Source organism: Salvelinus alpinus, chromosome 24 (assembly GCF_045679555.1).
Source record: "Salvelinus alpinus chromosome 24, SLU_Salpinus.1, whole genome shotgun sequence".
NCBI lineage: Eukaryota > Metazoa > Chordata > Actinopteri > Salmoniformes > Salmonidae > Salvelinus > Salvelinus alpinus.
Genome location: NC_092109.1, coordinates 30,067,599 through 30,083,206, shown reverse-complemented (window position 1 = coordinate 30,083,206; position 15,608 = coordinate 30,067,599). Strand labels below are relative to the sequence as shown.

The window sequence follows — 15,608 nt, the reverse complement described above, 5'->3', positions numbered from 1 at the left end:
GAGCCATCCTGGACTCGAGGTGCCGGGCGAGGGGCCTTCAGTACCTCGTGGATTGGGAGGGGTACGGTCTGGAGGAGAGATGCTGGGTGCCGGTGGAGGACGTCCTGGACCCTTCGTTGCTACGAGATTTCCACCGTCTCCACCCGGATCGTCCTGCGCCTCATCCTCCGGGTCGTCCCCGAGGTCGGTGTCGGTGCGCTGCTGGAGCCGCGCGTCAAGGGGGGGGTAATGTCACGACTTCCGCCAAAGTCGGTTCCTCTCCTTGTTCGGGCGGCGTTCGGCGGTCGACGTCACCGGCTTTCTAGCCACCGCCGATCCACTTTTCATTTTCCATTTGTTCTGTCTTTGTCTTATCACACCTGGCTTCACTTATTCAATTACTTTTTTATTATTTAACCCCCTGTTCTACATGTTTTATTTGTGAGTGATTGTTTGTTGTATTGTGGTCCGTATTGTGTGGCCGTGTATATTACGTGTTATGTTTGAAATTTTGAGTAAAGTATTTTATTACTTATATCTGCTGTCCTGCGCCTGACTCATCTCACCAGCTACACACAGACGCCTTTACATGTTTTCTCACCAGTTGGTATTGCTCTTGTTTACCGGCGTGTAGCATTATGGAATAGTCTCGTTACTGGTTTTGTTGTTTTACTAAACGTTTCACCTGCATCTGCTTCCCGACTCACAGCTCCGTTATTACAGCTACTCTATCTATCCTACTCTTTACCTTTCGGCATGGTTAATACCTACTTGGCGCACCAACAAAATCTTTATCTTTACCCCTCTCTAACAATACCACTACAACCTGTTTAACAAAACACAGAGGGTGTTCTTTAATGGAAGCCTCTCCATAACAATCCAGGTAGAATCAGGATTCCCCCTTGGTAGCTGTCTAGGCCCCTTACTTTTTTCAATTTTTAATAATGACCTGCCACTGGCTATTAGTAAAGCTTGTGTGTCTATGTATGCTGATGACTCAACACTATACACGTCAGATACCACAGCAAGTGAAATTACTGCAACACCTAACAAAGAGCTGCAGTCAGCTTCAGAATGGGTGGCAAGAAAAAAAATAACTAAACACATTGTATTTGGGACAAATCATTCACTGACCCCTAAATGTGGAAATTGAGCAAGTTGTGGTCATGGTCAAAACATGCTGATGCAACAGAAGCTAAGATGGGGAGAGGTCTGTCCATAATACAGTGCTATTCCGCCTTCATAACAACACTATCAACAAGGCAGGTCCTACAGGCTAGAGGTCGACCGATTAAACTACACATGGTTGATGATATTACTAGTTTATTTAGCGTGTCCTGCGTTGCATATAATCGATGCGGTGCACATTCGCGAAAAAGGACTGTCGTTGCTCCAACATGTACCTAACCATAAACATCAATGCCTTTCTTAAAATCAATACACAAGTATATATTTTTAAACCTGCATATTTAGTTAATATTGCCTGCTAACATGAATTTATTTTAACTAGGGAAATTGTGTCACTTCTCTTGCAACAGAGTCAGGGTATATGCAGCAGTTTGGGCCGCCTGGCTCATTGCGAACTGTGTGAAGACTATTTCTTCCTAACAAAGCCAGCCAACTTCACCAAACGGGGGATGATTTAACAAAAGCGCATTTGCGAAAAAAGCACAATCGTTGCACGACTGTACCTAACCATAAATATCAATGCCTTTATTAAAATCAATACACAGAAGTATATATTTTTAAACCTGCATATTTAGCTAAAAGAAATCCAGGTTAGCAGGCAATATTAACCAGGTGAAATTGTGTCACTTCTCTTGCGTTCATTGCACGCAGAGTCAGGGTATATGCAACAGTTTGGGCCGCCTGGCTCGTTGCGAAGTAATTTGCCCGAATTTTACTTAATTATGACATAACATTGAAGGTTGTGCAATGTAACAGGAATATTTAGGCTTATGGAACGGTTCCGTATTTCACTGAAAGAATAAACGTTTTGTTTTCGAGATGATAGTTTCCGGATTCGACCATATAATGACCTAAGGCTCGTATTTCTGTGTGTTATTATGTTATAATTAAGTCTATGATTTGATAGAGCAGTCTGACTGAGCGGTGGTAGGCACCAGCAGGCTCGTAAGCATTCATTCAAACAGCACTTTGGTGCGATTTGCCAGCAGCTCTTCGCAATGCTTCAAGCATTGCGCTGTTTATGACTTCAAGCCTATCAACTCCCGAGATTAGGCTGGTGTAACCGATGTGAAATGGCTAGCTAGTTAGCGGGGTGCGCGCTAATAGCGTTTCAAACGTCACTTGCTCTGAGACTTGGAGTAGTTGTTCCCCTTGCTCTGCATGGGTAACGCTGCTTCGAGGGTGGCTGTTGTCGATGTGTTCCTGGTTCGAGCCCAGGTAGGAGCGAGGAGAGGGACGGAAGCTATACTGTTACACTGGCAATACTAAAGTGCCTATAAGAACATCCAATAGTCAAAAGTATATGAAATACAAATCATATAGAGAGAAATAGTCCTATAATTCCTATAATAACTACAACCTAAAACTTCTTACCTGGGAATATTGAAGACTCATGTTAAAAGGAACCACCAGCTTTCATATGTTCTCATGTTCTGAGCAAGGAACTTAAACGTTAGCTTTCTTACATGGCACATATTGCCCTTTTACTTTCTTCTGCAACACTTTGTTTTCGCATTATTTAAACCAAATTGAACATGTTTCATTATTTATTTGAGGCTAAATTGATTTTATTGATGTATTATATTAAGTTAAAATAAGTGTTCATTCAGTATTGTTGTAATTGTCATTATTACAAATACATTTAAAAAAAATCGACCTCTACTATAGGCCCTAGTTTTGTCCCACCTGGACTACTGTTCAGTCATGTGGTCAGGTGCCACAAAGAGGGACTTAGGAAAATTACAATTGGCCCTGAACAGGGTAACACGGCTGGCCCTTAAATGTACACAAAGAACTAACATGAAATACAAGTCTATCTCTCCTGGCTCAAAGTATCGTAGAGGAAAGATTGACTTCATCACTACTTGTATCTGTGAGAAGTATTGACATGTTGAACGCACTGAGCTATCAGTTTAAACTACTAGAACACAGCTCGTACACCCATGCATACCCCACAAGACATGCCATCAGAGCTCTCTTCACAGTCCCCAAGTCCAGAACAGACTATGGGAGGCACACAGTACTACATAGAGCCATGACTATATGAAACTCTATTCCACATCAAGTAGCTTATGCAAACAGTAAAATCAGATTTAAAAAGCAGATAAAAATACACACACAGTGGGGACTGTGAAGAGACACATGCACACACACACACATGATAACATACGCATTAAAAACACATGTACACATGGATTTTGTGTTGTAGATACAATGTTGTAGTAGAGTAGTGGCCTGAGGGCATACACTTAATGTGTTGAGAAATCTGTTGCGAAATATATTGTCATGTTTTTGAAATGTTATATAAATGCATACATTTTGCTGAACCCCAGGAAGAGTAGCTGCTGCCTTGGCAGAAATGACAGGGGATCCATAAACAGTACAGTCATGCAAGCATAACTTTTTAACTCATGGTTAGTCCTGGGAATTGAACCCACTATTCTGGCATTGCTCTACCAACTGAGCTACAGAGGACCGAACGCACGCAGGAAAGCACGCACACACATTGTTTCAATGGGAGGTAACCAAGAACCCGATGGTCACTGACCGAGCTCTAGAGTTCCTCAGTGGAGATGGGAGAAGGACAAACATCTCTGCAGAACCCCCAATCAGGCCTTTATGGTAGTGTGGCCAGATGGAAGCTACTCCTCAGTAAATGGCACATGATAGCCCGCTTGGAGTTTGCCAAAAGGCAAATACTCTCAGACCATGAGAAACAAGATTCTCTGGTCTGATGAAACCAAGATTGAACTCTTTGGCCTGAATGCCAAGCGTCACGTCTGGATGAATCCTGGCACCATCCCTACGGTGAAGCATGGTGGTGGCAGAATCATGATGATGGGATGTTTTTCAGCGGCAGGGACTGGGAGACTAGTCAGGATCGGGGTAAAGATAAACAGAGCAAAGTACAGAGAGATCCTTGATGAAAACCTGCTACAGAGCACTCAGGACCTTAAACTGGGGTTCACCTTCAAACAGCACAACGACCTTAAGCACACAGCCAAGACAATGCAGGAGTGGCTTCGGGACAAGTCTCTGAATGTCCTTGAGTGGCCCAGCCAGAGCCTGGACTTGAACCCAATCTAACATCTCATGGAGAGACCTGAAAATAGCTGTGCAGCAACGCTCCCCATCCAACCTGACAAAGCTTGAGAGGATCTGCAGAGAAGAATGGGAGAAACTCTCCAAATATAGGTGTGCTAAGTTTGTAGTGTCATAGTGAACAAAAACATCCAGTCAGCGGCAGTCCTGTCGGCGAAAAGATATCGTTGATAATAAGAGAGGTTGAAGGAGAATGCAGACTAACAGGTGGGCTACAAACATACAAATAACAGTGCAGTATGTGGTGTGCAGAACGGAATCTCGGAACACAACTTGTCGATCCTTGTCACGGATGGGCTATTGCAGCAGACGACCACAGTTTACTTGAGTGGCCTGCTCAGTCCCCAAACCTCAACCCAATAGAGCATCTTTAGGATGAGATGGAACAGGCTATTCGCAACATGAACGTACCATCGTCCAATCTGCAGCAACTGCGTGATGCCATTGCGTCAGCATGGACCAACATACTAGATTGGTGTACCTAATAAGTATATATACACTGTATATACAGTTGAAGTCGGAAGTTTACATACACCTTAGCCAAATACATTTAAACTCAGTTTTTCACAATTCCTGACATTTAATCCTAGTAAAAATTCCCTGTCTTATGTCAGTTAGGAAATGTCAGAATAATAGTAGAGAGAATGATTTATTTCAGCTTTAATTTCTTTCATCACATTCCCAGTGGGTCAGAAGTTTACATACACTCAATTAGTATTTGGTAGCATTGCCTTTAAATTGTTTAACTTGGGTCAAACGTTCCGGGTAGCCTTCCGCAAGCTTCCCACAATAAGTTGGGGGATTTTTGGCCCATTCCTCCTGACAGAGCTGGTGTAACTAAGTCAGGTTTGTAGGCCTCTTTGCTCGCACACGCTTTTTCAGTTCTGCCCACACATTTTCTATAGGATTGAGGTCAGGGCTTTGTGATGGTCACTCCAATACCTTGACTTTGTTGTCCTTAACTTCTTTGGGGTAGGGGGCAGTATTTTCACGTCCGGATAAAAAGCATGCCCAGAGTAAACGGCCTGCTACAAAGCCATAAAAGCTAGAATATGCATAGTATTAGTAGATTTGGATAGGAAACACTCTGAAGTTTCTAAAACTGTTTGAATGATGTCTGTGAGTATAACAGAACTCATCAGGCAGGCAAAAATCAGAGAAAAAAATCCAACCACGAAGTGAGAAATCTGAGGTTGGTCGATTTACAACTCAGCTCCTATTGAAGATACAGTGGGATATCTGTAATGTTGCACTTCCTAAGGCTTCCACTAGATGTCAACAGTCGTTAGAACCTTGGCTGATGCCTCTACTGTTTAGTGGGGCCGAAGGAGAGAGGATTGAGTCAGCTCTGCCATGACCGGAACATGCTCTGACCATGCGCGTTCACGTGAGAGCGAGCTCTGTTCCATCGCAATTCTGAAGACACAGGAATACTCCGGTTGGAACATTATTGAAGAATTATGTTAAAAACATCCTAAATATTGATTCAATACTTCGTTTGTCATGTTTGTACGGACTGTAATATAACTTTTTTAACTTTTCGTCAGTACTTTCCGCTGGACCTGCCCGCGCGTCGTGAGTTTGTAACGTGTACTGAACGCTAGAACAACAAGGAGGAATTTGGACATAAATGATGGACATTATCGAACAAAACGAACATTTATTGTGGAACTGGGATTCCTGGGAGTGCATTCTGATGAAGATCATCAAAGGTAAGTGAATGTTTATATTGTTACTTCTGACTTCTGTTGACTGCATAATATGGAGGCTATATTTGTGTCTTGATTGGGCTCTGAGCGCTGTACTCAGATTATTGCATGGTTTGCTTTTTCCGTAAAGCTTTTTTGAAATCTGACACAGCGGTTGTATTAAGGAGAAGTGCATCTAAAATTCCATACATAACTGTTGTATCTTTTAGCAATGTTTATTATGAGTATTCCTGTAAATTGATGTGGCTCTCTGCAAAATCAAAGGATGTTTTGTGACTTCTGAACGTAAGGCGCCAATGTAAACTCAGATTTTTGGATATAAATATGAACTTTACCGAACAAAACATACATGTATTGTGTAACATGAAGTCCTATGAGTGTCATCTGATGAAGATCATCAAAGGTTAGTGATTAATTGTATTTATATTTCGGCTTTTTGTGACTCCTCTCTCTGTTATTCTGTGAATAGGCACTCACCTAACATAATCGTTTGGTTTGCTTTCGTCGTAAAGCTTTTTTGAAATCGGACACTGTGGCTGGATTTACAACAAGTGTATCTTTAAAATGGTGTAAAATACATGTATGTTGAGGAATTTTAATTATGGGATTTCTGTTGTTTTGAATTTGGCGCCCTGCACTTTTACTAGCTGTTGACGAGGTGGGACGCTAACGTCTCACGTACCCTAGAGAGGTTAAGCCATTTTGACACAACTTTGGAAGTATGCTTGGGGTCATTGTCCATTTTGTAGACCCATTTGCGACTAAGCTTTAACTTCGTGACTGATGTCTTGAGATGCTGCTTCAATATATCTACAGAATTTTCCTTCCTCATGAAAACATCTATTTTGTGAAGTGCACCAGTCCCTTCTGCAGCAAAGCACCCCCACAACATGATGCTGCCACCCCCGTGCTTCATAGTTGGGATGGTGTTCTTCGGCTTGCAAGCATCCCCCCTTTTCCTCCAAACATAACGATGGCCATTATGGCCAAACAGTTCAATTTTTGTTTCATCAAACCAGAGGACATTTCTCCAAAAAGTACGATCTTTGTCCCCATGTGCAGTTGAAAACCACAGTCTGGAATTTTTATGCCGGTTTTGGAGGAGTGGCTTCTTCCTTGCTGAGCGGCCTTTCAGGTTATGTCGATATAGGACTAATTTTACTGTGGATATAGATACTTTTGTAACTGTTTCCTCCAGCATCTTCACAAGGTCCTTTGCTGTTGTTCCGGGATTGATTTACACTTGCCCCCCAAAAACGTTAATCTCTAGGAGACAGAACGCGTCTCCTTCCTGAGCGGTATGACGGCTGCGTGGTCCCATGGTGTTTATACTTGCGTACTATTGTATGTACAGATGAACGTGGTACCTTCAGGCGTTTGGAAATTGCTCCCAAGGATGAAACAGACTTGTGGAGGTCTACAATTTGTTCTGAGATCTTGGCTGATTTCTTTGGATTTTCCCATGATGTCAAGCAGAGTTTGAAGGTAGGCCTTGAAATACATCCACAGGTACACCACCAATTGACTCAAATTATGTCAATTAGCCTATCAGAAGCTTCTAAATCCATGACATAATTTTCTGGAATTTTCCAAGCTGTTTAAAGGCACAGTCAACTTAGTGTATGTAAACTTCTGACCCACTGGAATTGTGATACAGTGAATTATAAGTGAAATAATCTGTCTGTAAACAATTGTTGGAAAAACTACTTGTGTCATGCACAAAGTTGATGTCCTAACCGACTTGCCAAAACTATAGTTTGTTAACTTCTTATGGCTGCAATCCCGGTAACGGGATGATATGACAACAGCCAGTGAAAGTGCAGGGCGCCAAATTCAAACAACAGAAATCTAAAAATTAAAATTCCTCAGACATACATGTTTCTTATCCCATTTTAAAGGTAATCTTGTTGTTAATCCCACCAAAGTGTCCGATTTCAAATATGCTTTTCAGCGAAAGCACTACAAACGATTATGTTAGGTCACACCAAACCACAATAAGTCCAAAACTTTTGGCAAAACTCTTTAAACTATTTCACTCCACAGCTCCATATAAATGTGGGCATGCAATGTGCATGCTTCTGGGGAGCCCTGAGGGCCCCACTGGGATGCTGTCGAAAGCCCAACGCTACCTGTAGCTGTCTGGAAGAACAAGTAGTGACACGTCGGGAATTCTGAGGAAAACATGAAATAGCCCATTCAAGTCTCATCAGATGAGGAAAACATCTTAGAATTACAGTAATACATTCTCCTGTCAACACTGCCAATACAATAGGCATTTGTTCACACCTGATGAATAGCTGCTGATTGTTCTTAAAACTCTTGACACATATTTTATAAAGGATTCAGTCAATTTAGTTTAGAATGAAAAGGACTGTTGCAAGTCTAATCGGATTACTCAAGGTTAGAGCGTTGGGCCAGTAAACAAAAGGTTGCTGGTTCGAATACCGGAGCCGACAAGGTGAAAAAGTCTGCCGGTGTGCCCTTGAGCAAGGCACGTAACCCTAATTGCTCCAGGGGCGCTCTACAATGGCGAGCCTGGCCGTGACCCCATTCCCTGCGGGTGCCTCAGGGGGAGTTGAGATATGCAAAATAAAATAACATACATTACACACACGTGTATAACAGGACAAATATAAGCACCCCCCCCCCCAAATGATTATTATTGGTGTTGGTCTTAGTCATTGTTTGTCATCTGGTGTTTTCGGAGTGTCCTGACCTGCCGTAGGACGCCAATCTGCTCCATCTCCTCTCTCAGGTGTTCCATCTTCCTCCTCATGGTGAAACTGGGGTCTGACGACTCTTGACGGCTGCTTCGACAGAACGCTACACCAACATATAAGAAACATATAGGTTGTGACCTACAGAAATCACTGAAATTACACATTTAGGGAACTTTCAAACAATGGACCTCTGGGAATACCATTGAGCCCTGCAGAGATGAGATCAGAGTCGAGACTTTTTACTGATCATACTCACAATCTTCCTTCCAACAATAATTGTAACTTTGGAATGTTCAGACTAGGGCTGTGATGGTCATGCAATTTTGACAAGAGTATGGGAAACCCTGTTTAAAAACAGTTGTGACAGTTATTTTCATGACTGTCTTCATCCATAACCATCAGTTACACGGGGTATGGTAGTAGGTGCCAGGCGTACTGGTTTGTGTCAAGAACTGCAACACTGCTGGGTTTTTCACACAACAGTTTCCTGTCTGTGTCAAGAATGGTCCACCACCCAAAGGACATCCAACCAACTTGACACAACTGTGGGAAGCATTGGAGTCAACATGGTCCACCACCCAAAGGACATCCAACCATCTTGACACAACTGTGGGAAGCATTGGAGTCAACATGGTCCACCACCCAAAGGACATCCAACCAACTTGACACAACTGTGGGAAGCATTGGAGTCAACATGGTCCACCACCCAAAGGACATCCAACCATCTTGACACAACTGTGGGAAGCATTGGAGTCAACATGGGCCAGCATCCCTGTGCAGCGCTTTCAACACCTTGTAGATAGAGTCCATGCCCCAACGAATTGAGCTGTTCTGAGGAACAACTCAATATTAGGAAGGTTTTCTTAATGTTTTGCAGTGGTGTAAAGTACTTAAGTAGTACTTTTAAGTAGTATTTTTACTTAACACGTTTTTCAGGGTATCTGTACTTAAATATAAAAAGTTGACAACTTTTACTTTTACTTCACTACATTCCTAAAGAAAATAATGTACTTTTTGCTCCATACATTTCCCCTGACACCTAAAAGTACTCGTTACATTTTGAATGCTAAGCAGTACTGGAAAATGGTCCAATTCACGCCCTTATCAAGAGAACATCCCTGGTCATCCCTACTGCCTCTGACCTGGCGGACTCACTAAACACACATGCTTCGTTTGTAAATTATTTCTGAGTGCTGGAGTGTGCCACTGGCTATCCACACATTAAAATAACAAGAAAAAGGTGCTGTCTGGTTTGCTTAATAAGGAATTTGAAATTATTTTACTTTTGATACTTAACAAAATTTTAGCAATAACATTTACTTTTGATACTTAGGTATATTTAAAACCAAATACTTTTAGACTTAATCAAGTAGTATTTTACTGGATGACTTTTACTTTTACTTGAGTCATTTACTATTAAGGTATCTTTACTTTTAGTCAAGTATGACAATTGGGTACTTTTTCCACCACTAATGTTTTGTATACTCAGTGTATAGCATTATGTACTAATTATACTATAACTACTTCTAAGGAAATCTCCTTACATGCTGACCACACTGCTCGAGAGTGTGCGCCATTACGCGCATGTTGATTTTGTCCACCCACACCAGACGCGATCAGGACACGCGGGTTGAAATATCAAAATGAACTCTGAACCAACTACACTGCTCAAAAAAATAAAGGGAACACTAAAATAACACATCCTAGATCTGAATGAATGAAATATTCTTATTAAATACTTTTTTCTTTACATAGTTGAATGTGCTGACAACAAAATCACACAAAAATTATCAATGGAAATCAAATGTATCAACCCATGGAGGTCTGGATTTGGAGTCACAATCAAAATTAAAGTGGAAAACCACACTACAGGCTGATCCAACTTTGATGTAATGTCCGTAAAACAAGTCAAAATGAGTCTCAGTAGTGTGTGTGGCCTCCACGTGCCTGTATGACCTCCCTACAACGCCTGGGAATGCTCCTGATGAGGTGGCGGATGGTCTCCTGAGGGATCTCCTCCCAGACCTGGACTAAAGCATCCGCCAACTCCTGGACAGTCTGTGGTGCAACGTGGCGTTGGTGGATGGAGCGAGACATGATGTCCCAGATGTGCTCAATTGGATTCAGGTCTGGGGAACGGGCGGGCCAGTCCATAGCATCAATGCCTTCCTCTTGCAGGAACTGCTGACAAACTCCAGCCACATGAGGTCTAGCATTGTCTTGCATTAGGAGGAACCCAGGGCCAACCGCACCAGCATATGGTCTCACAAGGGGTCTGAGGATCTCATCTCGGTACCTAATGGCAGTCAGGCTTCCTCTGGCGAGCACATGGAGGGCTGTGCGGCCCCCCAAAGAAATGCCACCCCACACCATGACTGACCCACCGCCAAACCGCTCATGCTGGAGGATGTTGCAGGCAGCAGAACGTTCTCCACGGCGTCTCCAGACTCTGTCACGTTTGTCACGTGCTCAGTGTGAACCTGCTTTCATCTGTGAAGAGCACAGTGGCGAATTTGCCAATCTTGGTGTTCTCTGGCAAATGCCAAACATCCTGCACGGTATTGGGCTGTAAACACAACCCTCACCTGTGGACGTCGGGCCCTCATACCACCCTCATGAAGTCTGTTTCTGACCGTTTGAGCAGACACATGCACATTTGTGGCCTGCTGGAGGTCATTTTGCAGGGCTCTGGCAGTGCTCCTCCTTGCACAAAGGCGGAGGTAGCGGTCCTGCTGCTGGGTTGTTTCCCTCCTACGGCCTCCTCCACGTCTCCTGATGTACTGGCCTGTCTCCTGGTAGCGCCTCCATGCTCTGGACACTACGCTGACAGACACAGCAAACCTTCTTGCCACAGCTCGCATTGATGTGCCATCCTGGATGAGCTGCACTACCTGAGCCACTTGTGTGGGTTGTAGACTCCGTCTCATGCTACCACTAGAGTGAAAGCACCGCCAGCATTCAAAAGTGACCAAAACATCAGCCAGGAAGCATAGGAACTGAGAAGTGGTCTGTGGTCACCACCTGCAGAACCACTCCTTTATTGGGGGTGTCTTGCTAATTGCCTATAATTTCAACCTGTTGTCTATTCCATTTGCACAACAGCATGTGAAATTTATTGTCAATCAGTGTTGCTTCCTAAGTGGACAGTTTGATTTCACAGAAGTGTGATTGACTTGGAGTTACATTGTGTTGTTTAAGTGTTCCCTTTATTCTTTTGAGCAGTGTATATTCATTTAGCTAGATTGCTGTTGCTAGCTAATTTGTCCTGGGATATAAACATTGAGTTGTTATTTTACCTGAAATGCACAAGGTCCTGTACTCTGACAACTAATCCACACAATTAATCCACACATAAAAAGTTAAACCGAGTTTGTTTCTAGTAATCTCTCCTCCTTCAGGCTTCTTCTTCTTTGGAATATATGGTGGCAACCAACTTTAAGGTGTATTTCCACCATCAACTGGACTGGAGTGTGGACCTCAGTTCATCTTTCAATCACGCCCATGAGTATGTGCTCCTAAGAACCAATGAGGAGATGGGAGAGGCGGGACTTGCAGCGCGTCAAGCATCACAAATAGAACCAAGTTCTATTTTAGCGCCTGGCTATGCAGACGCTCATGGACGCATGCGAGCAGTGTGGGTGCAATGATTGAATAACATGTTGTATACATTTATTTTGCAACGCTCGAGCACACGACGCGGGCGGTGTGGTCAGCATGTTAGTTTCCTTTCTGTGGGTTCAACACCACATTGCTTAGATTTTGTAAACCATTTATTAATAGTGAAATACCATGAAAATTCCGCTGAACTCCTCCACCATTTTTCTTGGAAGGAGAGTTGAGAAGGTCGTCTCACATATCATTGTTATCATGGCAACAGAGACAAAGTAATCAGGAACTAAGGTCAAAGGTCCAGTGATTGACCGGGAGTGCAGGACAGATTGCAACTCTGACAGGGACACCATTTTCCTGTTTGTTGAATATCTATGACACCCATTAATAGTTTGTCTTCTCTATTTTATATTTTGTTAAAAGGGAAATCTGCGATTGAAACAAAGCAGTCACCCTGCCACTGAATTGGTAAACAGCTGAAGGATGGGGCTGGAGAAATGTAACCACTCTCAAATTCATAGACAGAGCTATGGATGCAAGGACTGACCATGAGATCAAAATGATAGTTTTAACCATGTTTTGAGGCTATACAGTGTTTGTTTACGATGACATTGTTTACAAACAATGGAGTAAAAAAGCAAATACGACAGTAGAACTAAGCTCATGAAGCATTTATACATTATTCTTCAAGAATTAATGGGTATACACTGAGTAAAACAAACAGTAGGAACACCTTCCTAATATTGAGTTGCACCCCCGCCCTCAGAACAGCCTCAATTTGTCGGGGCACGAGTTAAGTAGTACTTTAAAGTACTTTACACCACTGCAAAACATTAAGAAAACATTCCTCATATTGCGTTGTACCAACTTTTTTCCTCAGAACAGCCTCAATTCGTTGGGGCATGGACTCTATCTACAAGGTGTCGAAAGCATTGCACAGGGATGCTGGCCCATGTTGACTCCAATGCTTCCCACAGTTGTGTCAAGTTGGTTGGATGTCCTTTGGGTGGTGGATCATTCTTGATACACACGGGAAACCGATGAGTGTGAAAATCCCAGCAGCGTTGCAGTTCTTGACAGAAACCAGTGCGCCTGGCACCTACTACCATACCTTGTTCAAAGGCCCTTACATTGTTTGTCTTGCCCATTCACCCTTTGAATGACACACATACACAATCCATTTCTCAATTGTCTCAAAGCTTAAAAATTCTTCTCTAACCTGTCCTCACCTTCATCTACACTGATTGAAGAGGATTTAACAAGTGACATCAATAAGGGATCATAGCATTCCCCTGGAAGAGTCAAAAAATGTATGTAGCAATCACAGATTGCACTTTTAAACAGAGCCTCCCACAAGAAAATTCAACCTCTAACACTGAGGCACATGCTTGACACACAGTTGACATTGTAGAGTGCCTTCATAAAGTATTCAGACCCCTTGACTCATTCCACATTTTGTTGTGTTACAGCCTGAATTCAAAATGTATTAAATAATTTTTTCCTCACCCATCTACACACAATACCCCAAAATGACAAAGTGAAAACATGTTTTTAGAAATGTTTGAAAATGTATTAAATGAAATACAGAACTGTATAATTTACATAAGTATTTACACCCCTGAGTCAATACATGTCTTTCTGGGTAAGTCTCTAAGAGCTTTGCACACCTGGATTGTACAATATGTGCACATTATTATTTTTTTAATTCTTCAAGCTCTGTCAAGTTGGTTGCTGATCATTGTGAAACAGCCATTTTGAAGTATTGTCCTGCTGAAAGGTGAATTTGTCTCCCAGTGTCTGTTGGAAAGCAGAATGAGCCAGGTTTTCCTCTAGGATTTTGCCTGTGCTATTCTGTTTATTTTTATCCCCAAAAAACATGATGCAGCCTCCATCGTGCTTGAAAATATGAAGGATACTACTCAGTGATGTGTTGTGTTGGATTTGCCCCAAACATAACACTTTGTATTCAGGACATGAGGTTAATTTCTTTGCCACATTTTTAGCAGTTCTACTTTAGTGCCTTAATGCAAACAGGATGCATGTTTTGGAATATTTTTTACTCTGTACAGGCTTCCTTCTTTTCCCTATGTCATTTAAGTTAATATTGTGGAGTAACTACAATGTTGTCAATCCATCCTCAGTTTTCTCCTAACACAGCCACTAAAAACTCTGTAACTGTTTTAAATCCCTGAGTGGTTTCCTTCCTCTCCGGTGAGTTAGAAGGATGCCTGTATCTTTGTCATGATTGGGTGTATTGATACACCATCCAAAGTGTAAATAACCCCGTAAGGATACCATTTCAAAGGACACACTTTGAAGTTTGTGGAAATGTGAAAGGAATGTATGAGAATATAATACAATAGATCTGGTAAAAGATAATACAAAGAAAAAAACAACCGTTCGTTTTATTTTTTTGTACCATCATCTTTGAAATGCAAAAGAAAAGCCATAATGTATTATTCCAGCCCAGTTGTAATTTAGATTTTGGGCACTAGATGGCAGCAGTGTATGTGCAAAGTTGTAGACTGATCCGATGAACCATTGCATTTCTGTTAAAATATTTGTATCAAGACTGCCCAAATGTGCCTAATTTTGTTTATTAATATTTTTTCATGTTAAAAATTGTGCACTCTCCTCAAACAATAGCATGGCATTCTTTCACTGTAATAGCTACTGTAAATTGGACAGTGTAATTAGATTAACAAGAATTTAAGCTTTCTGCCAATATCAGATATGTCTATGTGTCACGATCGTTGGAATGAATGGACCAAGGCGCAGCGTACTTAGAGTTCCACATGTTTAATAAATATGAAACTCACCAAAAACAATACAGAAGAAAACGAAACGTGACGTTCTGGGCTGCTCACAGGCAGCTACACAAAAACAAGATCCCACAAAAAACCCAGTGGGAAAAAGGCTGCCTAAATATGATCCCCAATCAGAGACAACGATAGACAGCTGCCTCTGATTTGGGACCATACCAGGCCTACGTAGAAATGAAAAAACTAGACTACCCACCCTAGTCACACCCTGACCTAACCAAAATAGAGAATAAAAAGGATCTTTAAGGTCAGGGTGTGACACTATGTCCTGGGAAATGTTCTTGTTACTTACAACCTCATGCTAATCGCATTAGCCTACGTTAGCTCAACCATCCCATGGAAGGGACACCGATCTCGAAGAAGTTTTAAGAACTTCGCCATGCTCAAAGGGATATTCAATGTCTGCTTTTTATATTTCTACCCATCTACCAATAGGTGCCCTTCTTTGCGAGGCATTGGAAAACCTCCCTTGTTTTTGT

At 42.2% G+C, this 15,608-nt stretch overlaps 1 protein-coding gene across 3 annotated transcripts in view; it reads right to left on the bottom strand.

Moving 5' to 3' along the window:
- The window catches only part of LOC139552572 (leucine-rich repeat and calponin homology domain-containing protein 2-like), a 119,323-nt gene that overhangs the window by 17,173 nt on the left and 86,542 nt on the right, over positions 1 to 15,608 (bottom strand). For all 3 annotated transcript variants that reach the window (XM_071364428.1, XM_071364429.1, XM_071364430.1), the window contains one exon: positions 8,695 to 8,801. In XM_071364428.1, the coding sequence (XP_071220529.1) occupies positions 8,695 to 8,801 (107 nt within the window). The remainder of the gene's footprint in view (positions 1 to 8,694; positions 8,802 to 15,608) is intronic.